Consider the following 25,485-nt stretch of genomic DNA (forward strand, 5'->3'; position numbering starts at 1 on the left):
GACCACTTATGAACCTGCAAAAATATAACTTAGATCATGTGACAAATGTGATGAAGAAAACACTTCTATAAAAAATAGACGTCTCCTCTAAACATTCACAGAATTTTAATACAGTTTTCCAACTTAATTGGATGTTAGGCCAGTTAAAAAAAATGAGAACTTTAACTTCACCAAATCTTTAGTGGCTGAAGTCAAGGACTGCAAAACAGACTGAAAAAGACTAAACTTTTTTCAGATCGAAGGTTTGTTCCAATTCAGTTCTTTTAGAGAAAGTGTGGTAAAAAGTGTAATTTTAACAGCTGGTAATGCTTACAAACAATAAAGATATTAGCTTAAGAGAACTTGCACATTTACTAATAATACCAGAATGAGTGTGTATGTGTTTGGATTCATGAGTTGATGAGATTAGAAAAAGAAAATAACGTATTGATTTGAGTTTATTTAAAAAATTATTTGGGGTACTACTCTTCATCTGTCTTGCCTCTTAATGAGAAGAGATGGAAGTTAAAAACTTATATACTTGGGTATTCTGCAATTTATTGTCCTCAAAGTACAAACTGAACTGAAGAGGTTTTTAAGATTTTGGCACTTTATACCAGTGAAATCTTACAATCTAAGCTTCACCGTCAAATCCCTGTTAAAATACAGGTGATATTTTGTTTTTATGACACTGTATTGATAATGTATTGTAAAATAATTCTTTGATTTCAATGAGTATAACTTGGTTAAATTAAACAAACAATTTTCCTGTCTTAAAGTCACTATAAACCCAGCTAGGGACAGATATGGCTACACTGCAAAAACACTTAATCTCACCAAGTATTTTAGTCTAGTTTCTAATGCAAATCTTAGTTCACTTGAAATAAGACAAAAACAACTTACAAGTAACTTTTCAGCAAGACATATAAACTTGTATTAAGTTAATAATTCCTTAATATTGAAGAAAAAGTACTTGTACTTTTACCATCGGCAGATTATTTCACTTATATACACGGGAAAATGTCTGATTATGAGTGAAATTATCTGCCATTGGAACTGGTACTTTTTCATCAATATTAAGAAATTAATTACTTAAAACAAGCTCCTATATCTAGCTGATAGTTCTACTTGAGTAAAATTTTTATAATGTAGAATGATACACTATCTTTGTATGTGTAGAATGAAAGAGCTTGGATGAAAACAGACTTCCACTGGACTGAAACTGGACCTAATCCCAGATGCTTAAGCATTCTATGGATTACTTTATACACTTTCTTTTGAATGACACTTTTGTACAACGAGGTTCTTAATAGCTATGACTAGCTACACTGCAAAAACACGATATCTTACCAAGTATTTTTGGTCTAGTTTCTTGTGCAAATATCTTAGTATACTTGAAATAAGACAGAACCGACTTACACGTTTACAAGCAATAGAAGCTTGTTTTAAGTAAATAATTCCTTAACATAGGTGAAAAATACTAGTTCCATTGGTATATAATTTCACATATAACAATACATAATAATCTGCAAATGGAAGAAGTACTTTTTCAATATTAAGGAATTATTTACTTAAGACAAGTTCCTATTTCTGCTTAAAAGTTACTTATAGGTTAGTTCTGTCTTATTTCTAATTCACTAAGATATTTGCACTAGAAACTAGACCAAAAATACTTGGTAAAATTTTGTGGATTTGCAGTGTAAATACTTAAAATGTCAAAAAACTTAAAAAAAATTAACTACAAAGTAACTGATTGTAGGCATGAACCCAAGCAGAATCAAAATGTGATTCAGCAAACTGTTAAATTCAACCAGGTTACTGCCTTGTTTTTTATCAACACATGCAGGAAATAGGTTACATTAAAGGTGGAAATGTTTCTTTAATTATTAATTTTTGTCTGTCCAGCTTATTAAACAGGGTTTGTATGTTTTCGATATCCACTGTAAGTCTGCAGATGTCTCGAAAACATGAGGAAGTGGAGCCCTAAGGTGTTTTCCCCTCTCTGCAGGAAGCTGATACTAAAAGATATCACAGCTGTAGGATGTTTTTTATATTTAAAAACACAACAGTATACAGCTGTGTCAGCAAGATTTCACAGTTTAATTAATCTTTTCTTAACACAAATAAGGGATTCATCCTTTCCACCCAGATCCCAGCAAACATACACATTTTCACCTCGACACACATAAACATTACAGCTTATTGTGAGATTAAAACATGTCATTAGAAAACACTGCTGTTCCCACGCTTCCTTCATGTGAAAACTTGACTCATTTTATCAAAGGCATCTCAGGAAGAAAACGTTCTACCCAAAATTATCTACTGTATATATTTCAGTTATTACTATGTTGTAGCTGAGTTAAATGAACATGAAGCTCAGTCTCTGCATTTTGGAAAAATTAGACCAATTTCCTTCAAAATTGGGATTTTTGTCACTTCATGTAAATGAAAATTAATTTCAATCAATAATAATGAGGCTTGAAGTGAACACACACACATGCACACCCCCACGCACACACACAATCAGGGCCTAGTAAGTAAAGCCACCTGATTCAATCTGCTTGGGAAAAATTCAGTTCAGCTATATCTTATCTTTGCTCTCTGCATTGGACGGTCCAGCACCAATAAAACCTGAACACTGCATGTCAATAAAGTTTTATCAGTGATTTAAAGAGAAGTTGCCTCAACGTTTCAATGGGAAGTTTAGAAAGATGAGAGAGTTGCTTCTCTGCTTTTGGTTACCTGTCAGTGAGACATAAAACGCAGAAAAAAGTGGCAAAAACAAAACAAAAAAAAATCAGTCAAGCTCTGATTTTTGGACAATTTACTGCAAACTTAAATGCAAATGCAAATGATATTAACTGTTGCTGCATACATACGTCTACCATTTAGTATTAGGGTCACACTAAGAAAAAGTTAAAAAAAATAATTATGAGAATAAAGTCATAATAATGTGAGAATATAGTAATAAAATTACAAGACTAAAGTCATACTATTACAATAATAAAGTTGTGCAAGAATTAAGTCATAATATTTCAAAAATAAAGTGGTAATATTATGACTTTTTGTGGTAATACCAAGACTTTATTCTCACAATTTCATTATTTTCTTTTCTTAACATGGCCTTAATACTTTCAATATTTTCTTTCAATTCTGGATTCGTGTTTTTTTGTAAGTTTTCAGTTATCTTAATGCACCACTTAAAAGTTTATCTGCAAGACTAAATAAATTTGGTAGAACACTTTTTTTACAGAGAGTTTGAAAAAGTAAAGCATTTTTTTCAAAGATTCTCATGAACTGAACAGATTTCCTCTCATTTTTGACTCAGGTGCTAGCAGGACAAACAGCAACAACTGAAGGCTCCTCTTGGTTTGGTATAAAGCAAAGAGAAAAGAATTAAGACCACTGGGTACATAGCAGGCATAGAAGGTCAAAGGTCAAGTCGCCAATCCAGAGTTTGGCTGAAGTTTTTCTCCAGGGTAACAACAGCTCAGAAAGACGGGCTTGTTAGAATCTCAATAACAAAAGTTGATGCAATTTTACACCCCAGTGATAAGTAGAGTAGTCTGGGATGGTTGATAACAATCTGAGCTCATCAGAAACTTTTACTACCAAACTTCAGATACATATTTCTGACTGAATACATTTACGAAACTAAAACATTTGACTGCAGACATCTAAATGCAGCTGAAAATCTGTTTGAATCAGCAAAAGTCAGATTTTTGTTTTGTTTTGCATTTGTGCCTGATTCAAATCACTTTGGCCATTATTAGGCCACAGGGGTGTCCAAAGTGTGGGTCAAGGGCTATTTTTGGCCGTAGAAATGATTCTGTTCAGGCCCTGATTTCAAGTCAACAGTGGCAAAAATTTGGCCAACAAACACAGAAAATAAGAATTTTAAAATTTTATGTTTTTCTTTTAAAAGGCAGCTGTTTATATTTTGGATCTTTAATGATATACAATCCGTAAAAATATTTTATTAAGAAGGAAAAACTTAAAAAATAAAATAAATTTTAAAAATAAATCAAACTAACATTTGCATCTTTAATTTAATAAGTTTTGAGGGCTGCCAGTAGTTTAAGTTTGCCATTTTTGGTGAATCATTTATAACTACTGGACTAGTAGTAGAATTATACAATAATTCAGCCTAAATTGTTCAGTTAAAGTTCAGTTTCTTCCAAATATTTACTTCATTTGAAGCACGGCTACAGAAACGTTTTATGTGTCAAAGTCAGCCCATAAATGGTTGAATATTAACAATTTCAATGAATTTGAACATTTATAGTTTTAGGAGAGCCTCCAGCCAAACTCTGAGTGAGCAGCTCCAACCAAAGGTCAAGGCCATGGAAAGGTTGCATCACTGTATCAGGTCAATGCGTTTATTCAGACACTTTCTTTTCAAGTTTTATAGACGGGAACTACTTTCCCATTGATGCAAACGCCCATCTCAAAAGTTCCTCTTTCCCAAAAGTGAAAACATCAAACAAACACACAGCTTTGGACAGACAGTTTCATGGAAAGTGCAAATGGAGACGAACGTTAGTTGGATGTAACATGATTATATAAAAGAAAGAGATTCATTGATGTTTGCTACCTTTCCTGAATCCCAAATATCTGTTTTTTAACTATCTAAATACTGAAATTACATTTAAATGTCAAAATGGTTTATTAGTTATGTGGAAAATCATTTTCTTTAGGTTTTTTTTTTTTTTTTTTTTTGAGGCATTGACGATGAGATTGTTCTTTTCATTTGTAACACTACTTATTCTTCAATCTGCTACTGTTTTCCTACTTCACAACAGACTCACACAAACACTGACAGAACGGTATCTACATTATTTACAGTCTTACCCTTTTATCTAAAATGATATAAAGTGAGGAGAAGCAAAGAGCTCATCATTTGGACTTCAGTGTGCCCTTAAATTCAGTCCAAATGCATCTTTAAAGCGATGCTTGAACAGTTCAGGTGATAAAAATGGACGTAAGTCAGTTGATCAGGAATAAAACAGAATGTCTTAAAGTAGGTGAAGGTATGAAGAAGCAGAAAACGGAAGTTAAAGACGATCCTGAGGCTGAATCCCATTTCCAAAGTCCTGTTCAAATCTCTTTTCCAGACTAAAATGTCAATATTTTTTCATAATTTCCAACAGCATTCAGAATTATTACTAACAAAAGTATTTTATCCTCTCTGTTATTTAAATGATAAAGTTTGGCTTTAAATCCAGCAAGGTGGAGAAGAACCAGCAGGCTCTGCTTGCTTTTAAGCATCTGAATTAATTTAGAGCAGCTGTATTTCAAAATATGCAATAATAAATTTTTTCATATATGTTAAAAAAAAATCTGTCAGTGGAACTAGCACATTTTCTTATCAATGCAACACTACAAAAACATAAAATCTTACCAAGTATTTTTGTCTAGTATCTTTTACAAATATCTTAGTACACTTGAAATAAGACAAATGTAACTTATAAGTAACTTTTCAGCAAAATATAGGAGCTTATTTAAAGTAAATCTTTAAAATTGAGAAAGAGGTACTGGTTCCATTGGTAGATTATTTACTTATAACAAGACATTTTTGCCTTGTCACAAGTTAAATAATCTGCCAGTGGAACAAGTACTTTTTCACCAATATTAATTGATGGAAAAGTACTTATTTATTCAAAACAAAGCTCCTAACTTTTGCAGAAAACTTGCTTAGAAGTTACATCTTATTTCACGTGTACTAAGATATTTGTACAAGAAACTAGACCGAAAATACTTGGTAAGATTTTGTGTTTTTGCAGTGTAGCCTGGATATGAATAGGAAATGGGATTCAGCTCAAGTAAAGGTAAACGGATGTGTTTTGAGTTCTGACTTTTCTTTCTTACTCATTATATCTTAATGAAAAGCCAACATTCAGATTTACTGCCTTCATTTTCCCGAGATTCTTCCAATCAACTCAAACTTCAGTTGATAAACAGACAAAAAAATGTAAAAAAAAAAGTTCTTTCTGGAGAGATATTTCCAAAGATTCTGCATTATTTTTATAAAGATGGAAATAAAAAAAGACTGGATCAGCAGCGCAGACAGGCACAGTGCTCAAATATCTCCTCAGTTGGTTGATGGCAAGAAGACGACGTGAGTTTCTCCAGTGAAGGAGAGACAAAAGTTGGACATAATTTCAGATAAATGGAAGACATCCTGGTTTAGCAGGAACTTCAGAGAAGATTAGAGCAGTTCTTATTTGTAGTAAAATCAGTAAAATCCCATTAAAGTTCATTCCAGACCATGGTGTTTAAACAGGAAACTTCGGTCCAATCGAAGGAGTCGGCAGCACCTTGATGGTGTCCGTGTGTTCATGGAAGTCCTGCAAGCAGCATGAATTGGTTTCAGTAGCGGCGCCTGCTTTAACGGATCAGAGCCGGGCCTTGTGCAAAACCTTCTGGGGATCAATTGGCACGCGCTCTGGACGGTTTCCAGGAGATAAACTGGATTTAATACTGGAGAGACTGGTCTGGAGTAAATAACCAGGAAACTCAGTCCATGTCAGAGAACCAAAGAGAGAAAGAAGTGGAGAAAATAAACTTTGGGTTCATTTTAAATAATGCAAACTCGTTTAGTTTGCTGGAAATTAAAATAGATTTAAGGCTACTCTATAAACTGGTTTAGAAATTAACCCAATATCTGAAAACTTAGGCATGAACCATAATAAACCTCATTTAGGGAAAATAAACTAGATATAAGACTGTTGATTTAGTTTCCATGGAAACAGGAGCCAGAATCAAAAGTCCAAACTGAGATAGTGGGCTTTGTTTGTTTTTGAGAGCAAAGGCAAATTTCTCAAACTTATTTAACATTTCTGACCAGATCTGAGGGAAAATCCTGTAGATGTGTTGAATAAATCTATAAGTATGCAGTGGATTTGTCTGACTGCCAGTAGCTGCGTTTCCATTGATCAAATAATTTTAATTATGTAAGTAATTTTGAAAAAAGTTAACATTTTTCAATAAAACCTTTTTGAGCCAGGATGAGGTGGTTTTTATCAAAATCAGTGTATTTCCCATTGCACAAATCATGTGATCAACAACTGGATGTTACTACTGCTGGAAACGACAAACAAGACGACAGGAAGTAGTCTGAGGAAAATGGTGCACCATGATTTTTAAAGACCTGTCATTTTAATTGTGTTTTTTAACAGAAGTGTCTCAATTGTGAAATTGTATTTTTTTCCCCCAACATTAATGGGATATCAACAGTTTTGCACAGACTTTTAATGGAAATGCAGCTACTGAATAGTTTGGTTTTAGATTAAACGTCATCTCGTCCCTAAGATGATGTTGGGATAACTTCACTTTGTGTGTATTAAGTCACTAGTTGAGGAGCAAAAATGTAGTAGAGAATGTTTAATTACATCTGTCTATGTTTTAAAGTTTTACTTTTCTAGAAATGAAAGGGAGTCGGTTGCAGGTAAATGGAGATAAATGGAGACTTTAGGAAGATTATTTGGCTCCCAGTTGGTTGCTCCCAGACTGCGTCATGTTGGTTCCTTTAGACCAGTGGGGCTGGGATGTGGCCTAAACCAGCGGTGAGGGAACTTGTTTCGTCTCCAGAATCGGAGATTCATGATCCGACTCCTGCGCTTCTTCGCTGGCGTGATCTTCAGGGCCGCTCACAGTGTTGGACTCTCCCGGTGCCTCATCCTACAAAAACAGCAACTTTACCATCATCATACATTTCTACACGATAAGAATCAAAGTGCTGCAGCTGAGTGGAAAAAATTAAATTTTTATGTTTCTTACCGTCACCCAGGGGTGGGAGAGGACTTCCTCAGCAGTGAACCGAGCGTCAACGTTCACCTGGAGCATCTGACTGATCAGCATCTGAGGAGCAGGTCATGTGACCGTTAGCAGTAAAAGACTGATCTGATCTGAGATTTAATAACATCTTCAGGTCACATCTACAGACATCAGAATGGGATTTAGATTGTTTCCTTTAGGTTCACTTTGATTTCTGATTTGGTTTTTGTCATTTTTTGCTCCAATTGACCAAACTTTAGTCTAAAACAAACTAAAACGGATGATGATAATTTGTTTTCAGTTCTTTTTGTCCTATGGAGAACTCAACAAAATATTAATGTACAGAGAATTTATGGTCATTTTAAAGAACAAACAATGACTTTTATGCATGTTGTTGAATTACCGATAAGCTACAACCTTGGTACAGATTAACAGGTTGAAATCTGACGTTTATTTTTCAAAAACTGATCCGAACCTTTGCTGATAGGCTGATGTTGTCCCAGTCTGGAGATGGAAACTCCAGCTTCCCTCTGAGGATCTGATCAAATAGTTCCTCCTGGACGTTATTCTCACTGCGGAAAGTAAAGCAGATTTCTGTTAGTACAGCTACAAATAAAACACACTGTGCAACTAATAACTCATTAAAGTTACAAAAATCTGTAAATTTTTAAGGCTGAAGATTTTTAATCTGTCACACAAATAACAAACTCACCAACTCAAACATAAAACAGGAAACGTTCATAATAACATGAAGCCACCACAGGATGATGCAAATAAAAGCTTTTATTATTAATGTCCTGGTTAAAGTAAAATGTTGCGTTTACTGACCTTCTGAAAGGAGGGAATCCACAGAGCAGGATGTAGGCGATGACTCCTGCCGCCCAGATGTCCACCTTCAGACCATAACTAGAAGAAAACATCAACGTTCCTGGTTGTTTACCACTAATGGGATGATTTACTCATAGAAATATGGAAAATAAATAATTTACCTTTATAATACCTTTATTAAAAACCAATAAAAGATTATAAAACTATTTTATTTAGCAGCAAAATGATTGTTGGATCTCTGTTTTGTATAAAAGTTGTTAAACTCAATACAATTAAAAACAAAATAAATCTCCCATAACCAAAATTGTCCAAATAAAGTATTTAACCAATTAACAAATGGAAAATAACAATTTGGGAAATTCACAAGCAGCTTTTTGCTGTCTAGCAGGGGCATGAGGGCGGCACACGTCTGTCTGTCCTTATGTTTATTCTTCTTTTTGCTGTTGTTGTCTCTAAAAGTGATAAATTTTAGTTTTACTTCCTGTCTCTCACCCGGTCTCAGCGATGATCTCCGGCGCCACGTACGTCGGCGTGCCGCAGACGGTGTACAGCGGACCCTCCACCACCGTCGCCAGACCGAAATCGCCCAACTTCAGGGACTTGGTGCCGTCCGGATACTCACACACCTGCAGAACGAAACCAGAACCGAGCGCCACAGAGTTCAGGTGCAACAGAAACACTTCCTGTTAAAGTTAAAGCTCTGTGGATGACGGTGTTTTGGTACCAGCAGGTTCTCTGGTTTGATGTCTCGGTGGACGATGTTCATCCGGTGTAAATACTTGATGGCTCCGGCCAGGTTGAACACCATGGCGCTGGCGTCTCGCTCGCTGTACTTGGTGGAGGAGGTAATGGCGTCGAAAAGATCGCCGCCCTGAGGGAACCAGAAACGAGGAGAATGGAGTTTTTATTTATTCATTTAATCATTTTATAATGATTAAACAATGAAACAGACAATTAATAACACAAATATGTAAAAAAAACTATTTAGAAAATTCTCATTTTTTTAATCTGAGCTTAATATTATCAATTAATTTATTTTGGATTTTAAAAAGTATTAACAGTATAAGATCTGACCCTGGAAAAAACATGAAACAGACAAAAACACAGAAATATGCCAAAAAATGTTGAGAAATATCTATTTTTTTATTCTAAGCTTAATATTATCAATATTTCTTCAGTTTATGATAAAGAAAAAAAAATAATGCTAAAAAATCTGAACATGACCTTTTTTTTTCAAATTTAAGGTAAAGGTCTATTTTTTTCTAATTTAAAGTAAAGGTCTAAGATTGATGGCTTCAGGGTCAAAGGTCAGAGGTTAATTAAAGGACCTTAACGAGCTCCATGACCAGGAAGAGCTGTGTGGGCGTCTCGTCCACCTCGATCAGCTGGATGATGCTGGGATGCCGGACCCTCCTCAGAACCGCCACCTCGTTCTCTATCAGGTGTTCCTGCTCAGAGAAACGTTTTCCCCAAATCAGAAAATCTTTTGTTCTGCTAAACTCGTTTTAAAAAGTTAATAATTACACACAAACTGATGTATTTGAACAGTTGCTAGTTTTGATGATTATTGCTTCTAGATTTCTGTTTATTATTAGTTTAGACTAGAAGAGCGATAAAGAAATAATCTTTTGCACAGTGAGCAGCAGCTACCTTCCCGCAGCATCGAGCTTTATCGATGATCTTCAGAGCGAACTCCTGTCCCGTCGCCCTGCAGGCAGAAACAAGCAGGACGAGTTAAAACCTTCAGCTGAAACACCGGATAAAACCACAAACATAATCAATCATTTTACTCTTTTCTCAAACAGTGAATCCTAAATTTAACCAGATTAAATTAATTTTAATTATTTGGCAGAGAAAATGGATTAAAACTAACGATTATTTTAGTTACGCTATCAATTATTCTGACTATTACTCGATTAATCAATATAGATTTTTTATTTAAGCCTTGTTATATAATATTAGGAATGCATAAAAAATAAACATTTTACTGTCTAAAATGCAGTAGCAGGATTTCTTTAGAGAAAGTTTCATTATTTGTAGGAAACTACGCAGCTAATAAAATAGTTATGTGAAGCATTTTTCTGCTTGACTTAATATCAATAAAGTAGAACTGATCTGGTGATCAATTTGTGGATCAATCAACTAATGACTGGATAGAAAAGGGTGATTATTACAAGTTTTTTTTTTACAATAAACAAAGGATTTTTAAAATCTTAAATAAAAAAGATATATTTTTGCATGTTTTGGCTAAATTGCTGCTCTAATGGAGTTATTCTTTGAAAAATTGCCTTTTTTATAATAAATTACTTATTTAATTACAAATCTTTTTTTTTAAATGATTCATTTTTATTTATCTACTTATTATTTTTAATTTAAAAACCTACAAACCATTGAATTACTTTCATAATGTTTGAAGTGTGAGGTTTACCTCTCCACACACTCCTTCACCACAGCAAAGTTTCCGTCTCCGATCACTTTTCCCACCTTGTACTTCTCGTTGATGGTGGAGGACGAAACGGATCGGTTTCCGTTCACTGAAAGAAAAAACAAAATATATGTTCTTTACATTTATTTTATCTTTTTATTAATAGTAAGGAGCACAAGGAAAGATAAACTCAAGCTGCAGCTTCATCTTTATCTGTGATGCTTCATCTCAAACATTTTCTGAACCTTCAGTGGGTTTTTCTAATAATAAAAACTAAAAACTGTAATACTTTTAAGAAACAGCTAAGAAATCTTCATTAAATTTCATTTCTACCACAATGGAAGCACAAACCTTCCTCTGCGTCGTCCGGCTGCTCGGCTTCTCCGTTCACATCTGTGGACGACGCTCGGCGAGGAGAGATCTGATGGTTAAACAACAGATGTTAGGGAATAAAAACCAGGTCAGATCTGAGTTAATACTGTAGGAAATCTTCTGAATTATAAACTGCGAAGATGTTTTTAGATTTTAATAACTTTTTTTGAAGGAAATGTGAATATATTTGTTGAGAAAGATCCACATTTATGAGCTGCTTCCTTTTTAAAAGCCATTTATAACTTCAAAACCATGAAAATTTGGGCTTTTTAACTGATTTTTATCATTATTTTTGTTGTCTATGTGATGAGGTTTATGTCGTTTTTCTTAATGCTTCATTGTGTTTGTAATTTGATGCTAAATAAAGGTGATAAACTATAAATGAAAACAGGACAGAGGAAAGAATCAGTTTTATGTAGGAGAACTGCAGTAGCTTCCTGCTGCCACCAGGGGGCACACTCTGCTAATCTCTTTTTAACTTTAGCAGCAGAATGAAACAGTCTGACCTTCCTTATTGTGAATGTGTAAGAGATTTTCTTCTAAGTTTCTGCTGCAGAAACAGTTCAACACTAACTCTTTCACAACTTAATTTAAATCAGTTTAATTTGAATTAAACTTGTTTTTTCAGGACAATGTGAGAGGAAACTAGTTTTCAAATCATCTCTCTGACCTTTAAGTTGCGTCGCGTCCCGGGACTGGTGGGAGACGGACTGGATCTGTTGGACTTTACAGCCGACTGGGATCCTGACGCCTCATTGGCTGCATGACGGAGAAAAGAGCGATCTGATTGGTTAAAATGTGTTTATATGTTTAAATAAGATCTTAAACTGGTTCTCTACACCTGTGTCTCCATGGTAACCGTCCTGGTTCCCTACCTGAGCCCGGTGACTTGGTCCTGGATAAACCTTTGGGTGGAGTCCTGGAGGAGGAGAAGCTGGAGCTGCTGGGAGTTTTGGGGGTTTTCTGAGGAGCGGCTGGACGAGGCGTTTTGGTCCTGCACTCTGGACGACGGACAAACGGACGGAAAAGTTTGTTACTTTTTCATTTGCACCATGAAAATGTATTCATGTTTCTATCGAAAGTAGGTTTTTAGCTTCAATGTAGAAACTCTTTAGGTTTTGTTGGGTTTTAATAGGAGCTGCTGTAAAACAAGTAGAAGTTCACCGATAAATCGGCCACGATTTTCTAAATTTAGGATGGATCAGCCGATACCAGAGAAATTGATCTTATCTGAAAATCTGCCACTTTGTCCTTTTACTCAGCTGTCACATCGGCACATTCTGCTGATAGCCGCCCCGCTGTTGCCAACTTAGCGACTTTGTTGATTTATTTAGTTACTTTCCAAACAGAAAACAATGATATTGGCCAAAATTAGCTTTCAGAATCAGCAGGTCAGGCTTTTTAAAGGGGACCTACTATGCAAAATTAATATTTTTCACATTTTTGTTCTTCCATTTGGGTTTCTGTTGCTTATAAAAACAGTCCAAGTGTTAAAAAAATTACCCAGCTGTTTTTTGAGCCGTTTCAAAAATGTCTGCCCATTATCCAGCAACCTAAGGGGAACTCCAGCATGTTTGGTGAGATGTACTGTACAATGGCTGCTGGAAAAGACAAGGGTTTTGTTGTTGACTTACTTAAAATCTCATTATCTAAGAATGAGTTTATGAAAGAAAAATTGATTTTCTTGTTTTGTGTAGGCCATAAATCTATCCTAACCTGTTCAACAAAGCATAATAAGTCACCTCTAAGAAACCTTTCATGCGTTTTAAGCTTCAGGGTGACTCTGATGTGCAACACTGTGGAGTAACTATGTGTTTTATGACACTGAACACCAAAAATATTCTAGATATCCAGAATATTTAATCAGATTTTGTATTTGAAACGAACCTAAAGGAGGTAAAAATTCAGCCTTCTGTTTCTGTTGCTTACCGCTCACGAAGGCCGCCGTTTTCCCAGAATGCGTCAGCACAAAGTCGTCCTGCGCGTACCGAAACTTCTCCGGCCCGCACGCCATGAACACATCGTCGTCCCCGAAGAAATCCTGCAGGCAGGTCAGCTGCACACACACACACACACACACACAGAGTTTGATTCAGTGACTGAGGGATTTCTTTTCTATGTAGCGCTGAGCGGAGGACAGATGGGAATATTTAAATCATGTTTGCAGCTCTTCAGCAGCTCCTGACAGACAAGAAACAAACACATCGAGCCGCCGAAGAACTGTCTTGAGGATTAGAGACAAAGTTTTCATCAACACGGATTTATGCAGACGGAGAAAACGGAGAGAGAGAGGAAAGGTGAAGAAAAGAGGGATCAGCAGAGATATGAAAGAAGGGATTAAACGGAGGAAAGCTGCAGCAAAGTTCACACCAGGTCTGCCACACGATGAACTGTCTCAGGATTTACTGCGATAAACGATAATATTGTTTAGTGACTTTGTTTCATTTTGTACAGAACAATCCACACTGGAACTGGAAGACGTTTTAAATGTCCAAATAAAACTAATAATAATGAGTAAAATGTAAATATAAAACAAACCCAAGAAAAAACAAAAAAAAATAGATTATGAAGTGTTAAAACAAAGTTTACGTGAATAGTAATTTATTGGATTGGGTGTAAAATTAACACACTACTCTTCAAACTAAACCAAACTAAATGAAAATAATGCTAATCTGTGGTTCAATATCTAACAAAATCACCTCAATTAAAACCAAATTTGGCCTAAAAATGTGAAGATATTTGAATATTTCCTTTTGCTAATTAAAAATGTGATTCATTATTAGCTATATTATTGAAATTATGACATTAAATAATGCATTAAACAGTTAGCTTGTGGCTAATTGGGTTCATCCCCCGAGTTCAGGAGCTTTTCTGTGTCTGAAAGGTCCATAAATCAGAATTAAGTGGCTTAACAGGAAAGTGTTTCGGTGTAAGCAGAGAGAAAACGGTGAATGTTGAGGCTCTCCAGAGAAATGAAGGATTATTTTTGTCTCTGCTGAACTTTGTTCTCCACCTAGAAAAACCTTCGCTTTCTATAAAAGCTCATTTTACAAAGCAGAGGTTCAGGTTCCCACGTTTGGTGCTGATTGTTTTCATTTTCCCTTTGGGAAATTGAATTGAATTGATTCTGCGCTACAGACTCATGCTAATGCTATTCTGTTTCCATGGCGACTGCGACACCTAACGATTCCGGAACTGGATCCTCGACAACTCTCCACGTGTCGGTTCCTTGGCGAGCTAGTTGCCATGGAGACCACGCTGCAGGGTCAGAGATGGCGTTTCTCTCCAAGCAAGCTGAGACGTGAGGACACACACACACACGCCTATACACACACACACACACTTTGGCCTTGCTGCATTCATGCTGAGACCGACAGAATAAAGCTTTCATTGGGACTGAAATGCCTTCACAATAAAAGTCCCAGTTTAAAGAAAGAAAAACAATCAGCAATTTTATTTTTGAAAAAGGGAAAAAGAATAACATAAGAGAAAAGGTATATTGTAGGTTTTATGTGACTCCTATAGTTATTTGTTTTAATATTTTATGAAATTAGATGAAAGGTTTAATTTGAAAAGAAGAAACTTTGCTATTTAAACCATGAAAAACAACTTTATGTTGGTTCGATATTGTGATTTCAAACTCCAAAAACATCTCAGCCTGTTTAGCTCTGCATATATTAAATATTTCCATTTCAGAAAGCTTCCATTAAGATCTTAATACATGCAAAACCACTAAAAAACATTTTTCTTTGCACTTTTGGCAGCAGAGACATGCATAAAACCTTAATGGCAACATTTTAATGTGAACAAAAATGATTTTAAAGCTAAAATTAAACAACTTCTGCAAGAAATAAAAGGATGCTTTTATTTTGAAGGCAGTGAACACTGCTTTTATTATCCTTAAGTGGATGCTGCATCCACTCTGACACAAACAGGGTGTGTTCATCTCTGCGTGACTCAATAAAAGGTTTTTTCTTCTCTCAGATCCGAGCTGCGTTCACAACAACAAACGTCCTTCAGTCAGTTTCTGCTGCCTCTGCTTTCCTTCAGCTTATCTACAACTTCAAATAAAAACCTGCCTCAGTTTAAAAGTAGCTCCGCCGGTCGGTCTGCGATAACTTTAAATCCTAACACCAAAACGAGCTGCAGAGCGGATCAGAGCGCATTCAGTGTTTAACAACTGGACTTTAGCTGACTGCTGCAGTTCTGCTGAGCACCAAACGCCACAGCACGACCCAATTAGCGGTTCTGTTGAGAAGTAATTCTGTAATGCACTTTAATTTGATTTCTGGCTCGACTTTGTTCGATTCTACTCCACCTAATGGGAATCACAGGCTGCTTTAAATGCAAAAGTTTTTCTGATTAAAGCAGAAAACGCAACAGAAACGCAGTGAAATAACCATAAAATCAATAATTTAGAGAACAAAATGACAGAAAATAATCACATTTCATAAGATTAAAGTTTGCATTTTTTAAGAAAATAATGTAATAATCACAGACAGGATAATTTTTTTTGTGAGAAATAATTGCATATTTTATTGAAATAATGTAAGTTTAATAAACCTAATCAAATCGATTAATCGTCAGAATAATTAGCTCCAATCATAACTGACACATTTTGTCGGGTTTTTTTTTAATAAATTGCTGATTTGAGGAGATTTTCTGATCTTTTGGTGGAACAATAAAATCGCGCCCCACCTGCTTCCCGTCCAGCGTGTAGAGCCTCTTCACCGCCCCAGAGTCCAGCTTGATGGCCTCCGTAATGTCCGCCAGCACCTGTTCGAAGGAGTGCGCCGTCTTCTTGTTGAGCAGGATCCTCACCGCCTTGCGGGGCTTCACGCCGCTCCGGATCACCGTCACCAGTTTGGGCTTGATGAAGTCTTTGCTGTCCCTGCCCTCCCGACCCTCGGGCCGGTCTTTGGCGACGGCGCTGGGGGTCGTCGACACTCCGGTGGACGCCGTCGGGGTCCGGCTGGAGGCAGCGGTGGCGGTTCCGGTACCGGCGCCGGGCTTCCAGCTCGGGACGGAGATCTTGGTGTAGTCGACCTTCCGGTAAGGTTCGTTTGAGGCGCAGATGTAGCACTCGCCTGGACGGAAAGGGAAGCGGTTAAAGAAGACAAGAATGACGCATTTAGAGCAAAATATCGATGAGAAAAGAAGCAAATTTACGATTTAGATAAATCTAATAATCGCTTATTTATGATGCCGTATAAAATAGGAAAACATTTTGTAAATTCAAGCCAAAAAATCTGAAATTTTCAAATAAAAAATTGCAAAATTTCAAATGTCCAAAATTTTCCAGTTTTGAAACTCAAAACTTTCATTAATCTTAATATTTTTGAGTTTTTTTGTTGAAAATTTTAAATTTTTCAAACTCATAAATTTCCTTGTGTTTTCTAAAAAACTTTTTCAGATTAATCTAAAAAAAATTGTTTTCTTCTAGAACATTTACTGGGATTAATCTTAAAATTTCTCTGGGTTTTTCTAGCAACTTTTTGACTTTTCAAACTCAGAATTTTTTTTGTTTTCTACTAAACCTCTGAAAATCTTAACATTTCAGACTTTCTTTCTAGAAAATTTTCCAGTTTTGAAATGTGCAAGTTTCTTCTAGAAAATTTACAAGATTAATCTCAAAATTTCAGATTTTTGATGTAAATTTACTCTACTTATGTCTTCAACGGCCCTAATATGATGTCACAGATAACAGAGAAAAATTATAACTTGACGTAGAAAAAACATGATGTCAATAAGCTAAAGTGACTACAGGCAGTACTTTTGTATACATATTCACCAGTTAATAAGGAATTAACTGTTTCACATATTTTATTCTTTCATCTTTTATTTTTCTATTCTGCAACCTAACAGGTTCCTAATTTGTTATAATTTATGAATATGTCTAAGTTTACTAATGCAGGAAACTGCAATTTTCTGTCGGTATTTAATACATCGGCCACAAAATAATAAATAATTAAATTCAGCATATTTGGAACATTTTAGCTCTTTATCCAACAGAAAGGTGGTTGGCCCTCTTGATAAACTTGGGTTTTAAAGAAAATGATCAATTAATCAATTTTAGATTAACTCATTAATCAATAACTTGCATCCTTGACATATAGGGGAAAAGTACAGATCAGACGACATGTTGAAATACGAGGCAGTAGATTGAAGACAAAGTGAGTTTGACAGCAGGCGTCAGATCAACTCTTCTGCTCTGTGAAGGACACATCAGTCATCAAGTCACATTCAAGACCCAAGCAGAAAGAAAGAAACTAACATTATAAATCCAGCTAGATAATTATAATAAAGTGCAAACCACTGAGCTCCTATTTTTATCACCATTGTCCTGCAGATATTCTCCTATAACGTTGCCTCTGCTTTCAGAGTCACTCAGTTCAGGATTTAACTGGCCGATTAATAGCAGGGTACAAATAACAGCCTGAGAGCAGCAATTACACGCAGAGACACGGACCGCTTGGTCGGCCAAACGGCGTCAACATTAACCACCGCGCTGAGAGCAAGCGCTTCAAAATATCTGCTTTAATGAACCAAATACTAAAGCTGGAAAAGATGCAAATTATCAACAAACTGATGAACAGCTTCAAGTCGCTGTTAGATGGATTTTAAGCATCTTTATTCAAGTTTTTTCAGCTTAGTCCCTCACTCATAAAAATACTGAAAAAAATTTTTTTTTTAAAGTTTTTAAGATTTTATTTTATTTAGCAAAGTCTGCATAAATATTTACAATCAACTTCTATTCACATTTTTCCCCTTACATTACAAACTATCTTCTTGTTTGTTTATTTTCAAATACATTGAAGAAAATACATTTATTCTTTTTAAAACCATTTTGGTTTTTCTTTCATTCTGAAACCAGAAAGTAGAAAAAATTAGTTTCCCTGCAGAAAATATTTCTGTGAGTTTTAAAAAAAAACGTTTTCAATAATGTCATGTAGATTTTATAGTTTAAAATCTACCAGAATTGAATAAAAATCCATTTTTTGTCCCTTTGTGGGAACATTCAAGTAGCAAGGTAGATCTACACAAAGACAAAAATATTAAATATAAAAAAAGAATCAAGAATTTCATACTGAACAGAAACAGCAAAATTACAACCTAAAATACTCTGCAGTTATTAAAACAGAATACAGAATGATCCAAAGAAATGTGCAACTGAGTGAAATTATTTATAAAAAATGTACAAAATGTGTCCAACTATTGAAAAAGAAAATTGACAATAAAACTGTGCAAACAACAAAAATGTCCGAATAACAGCAGGGATTTAATTTAAAATTAGAAAAACATGGAAACTTTTTGAGTTTGTTGGGAGCAGTGATGGATATAGAGTCCAACAGCTGCTGGGAGGAAATATTTTATTTAGCAGGACCGACGGCAAAATGTCCCTTTAGGAGCATAAAACTCGTCATTCCCTCAACCAAAGTCAACAGTTACCATAAAGCAAGTTTAACAATATGTACATGTAAAATTGACAGAACGATTAACCAAACCAAAAGACTAATTCAGGTTTATCTTCCTCCTCATCATCGCTGTATCTCTTTATCCGTCATATTTGTACCTCCAGTCGTCACAGACACACCTTCCCTCCCTCTGTCCAGGCTTTGTTCAGTGACCTTGTCTCTCCATGTGCCGACTTTCACTCTGTGATTCAAATGAGCTGGACAGGATTGCTCTGGGTTGTTATACAAATACCTCAGTGACTAAACGCAAAAACACTCCGGGCCGATTCAGCCGGGACACCAGAACACCCTGGGCTTCATTCTGGCTTTACAAAAAGACTGGATGGGAACCCAAACATTTAGGCTGCGTTCACATCAACCCTGTTAGTCCGTTTTGATCAAACTTTAGTTCATTAGTTTAGAAAGTCAGATTCGTTTGGACCAAAAATGTGAACTCTGGTAAATCTAAAAACCTCGGTCTCAGTTTGGTTGAAATGAACTCTGGTGCAGTTCGAATGTATAGAAAAGCGAAATATTTAAGCAAACCAGAAACCGCTCACAAAGCAGGAAGGAGTCTGCAGCGCAGGGCATGCTGGGTAAATACAACCAAAGCAAACGCGGTAGCCTAGCGCTACCAGAAGAAATGGCTCATTGTTTTTGCCAAAGACAAAACAGAAATCCTACAATCGCTAAAATCTGATGCCACTCCATTTTAGTTTACGTTTCATGAAAAAGGTCTTCTTCAGTAGTTTCTGTACCATTTCTTGTTGCAGCGCCCCCACAGGAGAGGAGGGGAACAGGTTTTCCAAATGGTTTGGCTCATTTAACACAGTGCAGTGTGAAAGTGAACCACGGCAGTTGAAAATGTAACAAATGTTGTAGTTTTGGTCACCAATCAAACCGAGTCTACTGGACCCTCAGGTGTGAAAACACCCTTAAATTTTGCTACATTTTTCTTCTCAGTAATGCTGCTGCTTACAGGTTTTCACTGATTAACTTCACATTTTCTGACCAGAAAACTTGCTGAGATGGAAGGCAGCCAATCATTCAACAGAATGCCTTCATGTTTTTCCAGAGAGAAGTTGTAAATGATGCATTTCCCACTTTGGACACAGATTAAATCCGTCACGGTCCATTCTGCGTGTTAAGTGCTCAGAGTGACGGCTCTGTCTGTTAGAGCATCTCCGGCTGAAGGGCTTCCTGCCACTAATGTTCATTAGAAGACCTTACGACCAGTCCAACATCAATATTGATGATAAACTGCTGATACTAAAGCTGCTGCTGCTGCTGCTTAGTTTCTCTCCAAGTCGCTTCAGGCAAGAGAAAACATTGGAGACGTTGGTAAAATTACCCAGATATATTATTTAATCTCTTCAACTCTGGATGTGAAAGATTTTTATCGTATTTACAGTTTAAACATTTTGTTTATATTTCAGTTTTGACAAAGAAGTTTCTAAAACATTTTGAATTCAATGGGGAAATTTGACCCAGCCGAGTCGAGGTATGAATATTAATGTCTGAGCTCCCTTGAGAGTTTCTGTATTGATTAGGAAATACTTCTTCCTCCCTTGATGTACACAGAAATAAATAATTCAAGTGTGTTTGCATAACAAACACAGGTAAAGAGCAGGATGACAGGGTGCAGGCTTGATGATGAACCAATCGGATGTTATCAATCAATATTATGGACAGTTAAACTGGTGATAACAGCAGAGGAATTTGGTCATAAAGGAGAAAATGTTTTACATGTTTCAGCTGTTTACATATAAACGGAAATAAATTATAATAATGAAGAAAACAGTTCAAGATCTCAGGTCATTATTTAAAAACATTTAATCTTCAGAAGTACCGATTATTTAGATTTTCAGTAAAATCTAAAAGTACATTGGTTGTTCTCATAGTTTTTATTAGAGGCTGATTTTTTTTTTTAGAGATAAAGATCATTAGAAAAGTTGTTTCTGAACTGAAGAGTTTCTTTGGTGACATTTCAAACCGAGTCTATCCTCTGTGCACAAAGTAGCGGTATCACAGATCCTTCCTCTTAGGATTAGTTAGACTTTAACAAATTAAATGAGAGTTAAATCCAGCTGATTTCCATTATGTTACTGTTTTTAAGCACAAATATCTTGTACAGTTTTTTTACACTACCATTTGCACATTTCTCTTTGAACAACGTAGTAGGAGTGGGCATTTATCATATCATTCATTTATTTATTGTGAAAGATTTAATCATGATAAGAATTTAGATTTACATTTATTGTTGTCTTGATAAATTTCAATTACTGATGTTAACTGACTGAAATGTTAGTTTTACTATTTTCTTAACTGTTTGCTCCATGTGAGCATCATTAAATATCAGTAAATAAAAAAAATATTAGTTAATGCAATTAGAAATTGTCCAGTTTAGTGATATAAATGACTAAACTGGTCATTTATATCAGTTTTAGTATTTGTGTTATTGAATCCAAGACATACAGTTGCCTGAAAAATAAGTCATAAATAGCATTTTTATTTAAATTTCTATTGTTATCTCAATAGTACCACAAAATATTGAAATAAAATTCTAAGTCCATATCACCACCTCGACAATGTTGAGCAAATTTCAGTAACTGTACAGTAGATCTTCTCTTATGTTGTACATCACAGTCAGTTCAAGTCATTTTACCTTTAACTTCCTGCTGGTAAACCTGAATTTGCATTTATTACATTATTAAATGAAAACCATGTGTTACCTTTGGGGTTAAAGGTGAAGTCATTGCAGATATCACAATGCTTTTCACTCATGGCGCAAAAATGCTAACAATCAGCATTCCTGCCATCTTTAGGATTCCCTGCCGACGTTTAGCACACAAACAGAACTGACTGAAATCTGGAGCTTAACTTTTGGTTTGGTTCTTACAAAGTCTGATCAAAAAAACATTTTTAAAAATCTTTTAAAACTCTGTTCTTATACTGGTGCAAACAAAAAACTCTAACTTTACTATTAATATTGGTTGAACGTCTAAGTTTTCACTGAGGCTGTTTAAAAGCTGCAGGTCCAACCAGACTGTTACTCAGACTGATGTCTCAGTTCATGAGTCGGTGCACCGGATATGTTCCTTCCAGCCATCAATAACATGTTGCACCATGTTGCCCAACGCTTTTATGCACCACTGACTGACTCTACCTTACATTTTAGGGCTGGGCAATAGATTGATTTTATTGATTAATCAAAATTTAGATTTTTGATCCAAAAACTACCTCAGTCATTGTGCAAACGACTGAGGTAGTTATGCCAGAGTTTGATAACTAAATAGAAGGTTTTTTACTCACTACTCTTCTAATTTTAGTACATTTTTAAATGGTAAAAATGATTATTTCTGATAATATTATGTCTATATTCTCTTAATTAAACAATTTTAAAAAATTGTAGCCTTGCCTTAATCACAGAAGGGATTATCAAGGACACTTTTTGAAAATATTTTTAACATTTGTGATGTCATTTTGTTTTCTTTTCAGAAAAGATGGTGACAAAAAAAAATGCTTAAAATTGGAAATTGGATCTGGTATATACTTATATTTGTTGTGCAAGCATTAAACAAACTGAATCAACAAGAGCTAAATTAATGGAACAGATTTTTCTTCTTCAGCAAAATAATACAGGCGCTCTAAAACCAATATATTTAAGAAACGAGTCCTAGTGGTACACAGTGGAACAACACATTTTATGCGGTTTCATCAATCAATAAGAGGTCTGCTGGCTGATATTAATCAGATTTAGTGGTTATGATTTGTTACATTTGCAATAAGAGTTATTTTAAAACATTTAAATGACATAAGACTAATTTATAATCTTTATTTTCTTGTTGGAGCTAAAAACTGGTTGATCAAATACAAGAAGAAAATGCAGCCGTCATTACAATGTACTGTAGGTCTGCCATTGCACTTGGATTCTGTATGCTAATAATAAATCAATAATACCTATCACGATAGGCATGTGATCAATATCAATAGATAATATGTCCGATACAACGTTCAATAATTTCACTGAACTCTGAACCAGAACCACACAGCATTCTGGGGGATGTAGGCAGAGAAAAGGCTTTAGCCACTCAACCTTTCACTCTTTGGTTACCTAGCAACCCACTCACTCTTTGGTTACCTAGCAACCCACTCATTCTTTGGTTACCTAGCAACAACCTGTTCAGTAAATTGCGCAGCAGAAGTTTCAGGTTTTCAGGCCTCATAACTGCATGAAAATAAAAAACAACGGCGCTTGAGAGGAAACTGGGAAAAACAGGAATGGTCACATAACCAGTTTGGCAGTTTATCAGAAATTTAAAACAAATTAAATGAATCAATAATCATCCATTTTGACTGATATAAAACCCTGATATCAAAATTGATATGTTCTTCAGTCATATTGTCCAAACTTATAATAAAAGCCTTCAAGTCCTTCATGATGGAAACATTGTGACGTTTTGAAATGAGCCAATACTGTCATCATAATCCTAAGTATCATTCATGCTAAGCAGAAATCAAGATGAATACCTTCAGCTTACCCTACTTTCCTCAGCTGAAATATCAGAAACCCAATCCTGAAACAGAGGAGGATTAGTCTTACCTTCCACCAGTTCGTCCATACTGGTAATCTTCTTGCTGCCATCTATGGTGTAGATCGTACGAACTCCTTGCGGCAGATGAAGGTTGTCTGCTAACGATCGAGTAAGCTCCATCAGCAGCGCGTCGTACGACCGGAACCGGTCACTAGAAACGGCGTACACCAGGCCCTTAAAGTACCGATCCCCATTGCGGTAGAACCGGACCTTCTTGGCCCGCTTCTCTGAGGTGAGGGCCTGCAGGGTGCGGGTCCTGTAGTAGCTGCAGTTGGCGCTGTGAGCAGGACTGGGAACCAGGCTGCTGCCCCTGGAACTGGGCCCGGAACCCCCACCGCTGCCGGTGGAGTCATCCCGTTTGGGTCGGGTGGAGCGTCCCCGGCGAACCTTGTTCCGTTCGTCGAAATGCTCCAACTCAAGGGTCTTACTGAGAGACATGGCGAATGAGGTTACAGTTGCACTCAGAGTTCATCCGATTTAAGATTCATATTCCAATACACAATTCTTGGTCCAAACCCAGTTCAAGAGGGCTACTATTCCCATTCAACCCAGTCACCTTTGGTCCTCAATCAGTATCAGGATTGGCAAAAGCCAGTTGTGATCTATTGTCACCAATTTTGGTCCAGTGTAGTTCAGGAATATGTTTTCACATCAGGGTATGGTGTAAATCCAGTGGACCTTAAAAATGCTAAGCTAAGAATTTAGATATCTTGTTGTTGGGCCAATCAAGAACCTCAGAGTTCCAGATGAACACTAAGAAGACCTGCCAATCATCTTAGACCTCCTATATTCAATCCCCGAGGCTAATTCACTGCAGTCTCACTGACCCGATCATAACCTCAGATGTCTGGCTTTCGAACAAACCAAGCGAAACCAGTCCTGCTTTAAACCCAAATCAATAAACCATTATCACTCTGATCCAGTTCATTTTGGGGCTTTTTGGCACAGGTCAAAGTTTAATCCTCAGTGTCCCGTCCATCCCTGAAAAGATATGCAAAAAAAAAGACAATGAGATGGTTTGAACTGACGAGACAGATTCGCCCAGATGTTGGGTTTTTCACTGGAGGATGCTAAATATTACAACATGATATTTAATCTTTTTGTTGTTTTTTAAAAATGAACATTTAGGTAAAACTGGGTTGGTTTGTCCACGTTTTAGGAGGACATCCTGCTGGGAAAATCCATTTAAATCAAGAACAAAATGTTGAGATGATTATAAAACCTGAGTACAGTTTGTCTCTCTCTCTTCATCTCATTGACTTTATCCATCAATCCGAGCCGCTGCTGCTAAGCTGCTGACAGACAGACAGAGGGAGGTACCTACCAATAATGCCATGAAACCGGTTTGTTGCTAAGGAGCCTTTCTCCTCTTCCTCCCCCTTCTCACCGCCGCCGCGTTCCGGACCGTTCCGGCGGATCCAGTTCGGGAGAACCGCTGCAGCCGAGCCTAGCCGCGCCGGGCCTGTGAGTCAACCCGGGTCGCGGGGATGCAGCGGCGGCCGGTTTCACCTGCGGAGGAGCGGGATGCGCGGAGCGAGGCGGCGGACAGCAGCATGGCCGCTGCAGCAGAGAGGAGACACCGGCTGGATCCACCCCGCCCTCCCCGTCCTCTCCGCGGCTGAACGTGAACAAACGTCCCTCCTCCCTCCCTCTCTCTCCGCTCCCATTGTCTATCTCCCTCTACCGTCTCTCGCCTTTCTCTCCTTTGTCTGATTCTTCTTTTAATTAATAATCACCTTAAATGAAGGTATATGTTGAGTAAAAACCACTAAATTTTAATACAGTAAATAAACTGTTCAATATATATTATTACATTAGCATATCAAAGTTAAAGTTTACTCCAGTTATTTGTCCGTTTAACATTAAATGTAATATTCTCTTTTTTATTTTTCGTTTTTCTAAAAAAAAAAATCGCAATTCTTAGTATAAATAAGAGTTTAACCAACAGACAAAAGGAGGTAGAACAGAAGCATTTTAGTACAACAGCTCCCCCTGCTGGTGAAAACTGGTTAAAGCCATAATAAAGAGTCTATTCAATTAAATAAATTTAAATTAT

The 25,485-nt window shown here is 36.3% G+C and overlaps 1 protein-coding gene and 1 long non-coding RNA gene across 3 annotated transcripts; one reads left to right on the forward strand and one right to left on the reverse strand.

The window, feature by feature from the left end:
* Positions 1-4,344: 4,344 nt before the first annotated feature.
* On the reverse strand, positions 4,345-24,868 carry LOC116733321 (serine/threonine-protein kinase DCLK2-like). The gene is made up of 16 exons (XM_032584128.1): positions 24,754-24,868; positions 23,438-24,410; positions 16,079-16,467; positions 13,310-13,436; positions 12,256-12,381; positions 12,051-12,139; positions 11,360-11,429; positions 11,012-11,117; positions 10,234-10,291; positions 9,912-10,031; positions 9,308-9,454; positions 9,076-9,209; positions 8,584-8,661; positions 8,231-8,327; positions 7,759-7,839; positions 4,345-7,659 (listed from the first exon to the last, which is right to left on the reverse strand). The coding sequence occupies exons 2-16, from the start codon at positions 23,865-23,867 to the stop codon at positions 7,534-7,536; spliced, it is 2,178 nt and encodes a 725-aa protein (XP_032440019.1). The 5' UTR covers positions 23,868-24,410; positions 24,754-24,868; the 3' UTR covers positions 4,345-7,533.
* On the forward strand, positions 9,159-24,931 carry LOC116733353 (uncharacterized). Of its 2 annotated transcripts, none has more exons than XR_004342005.1 (6): positions 9,159-9,248; positions 12,261-12,408; positions 13,321-13,431; positions 13,504-13,753; positions 14,622-14,681; positions 24,852-24,931. It is a non-coding gene; the product is annotated as an uncharacterized LOC116733353 (long non-coding RNA). The 2 variants fall into 2 exon arrangements; XR_004342004.1 differs by having other exon boundaries at positions 13,548-13,753.
* The last annotated feature ends 554 nt before the right edge of the window (positions 24,932-25,485 follow it).

This window comes from Xiphophorus hellerii, chromosome 14 (genome assembly GCF_003331165.1).
Source record: "Xiphophorus hellerii strain 12219 chromosome 14, Xiphophorus_hellerii-4.1, whole genome shotgun sequence".
Taxonomy (NCBI): domain Eukaryota; kingdom Metazoa; phylum Chordata; class Actinopteri; order Cyprinodontiformes; family Poeciliidae; genus Xiphophorus; species Xiphophorus hellerii.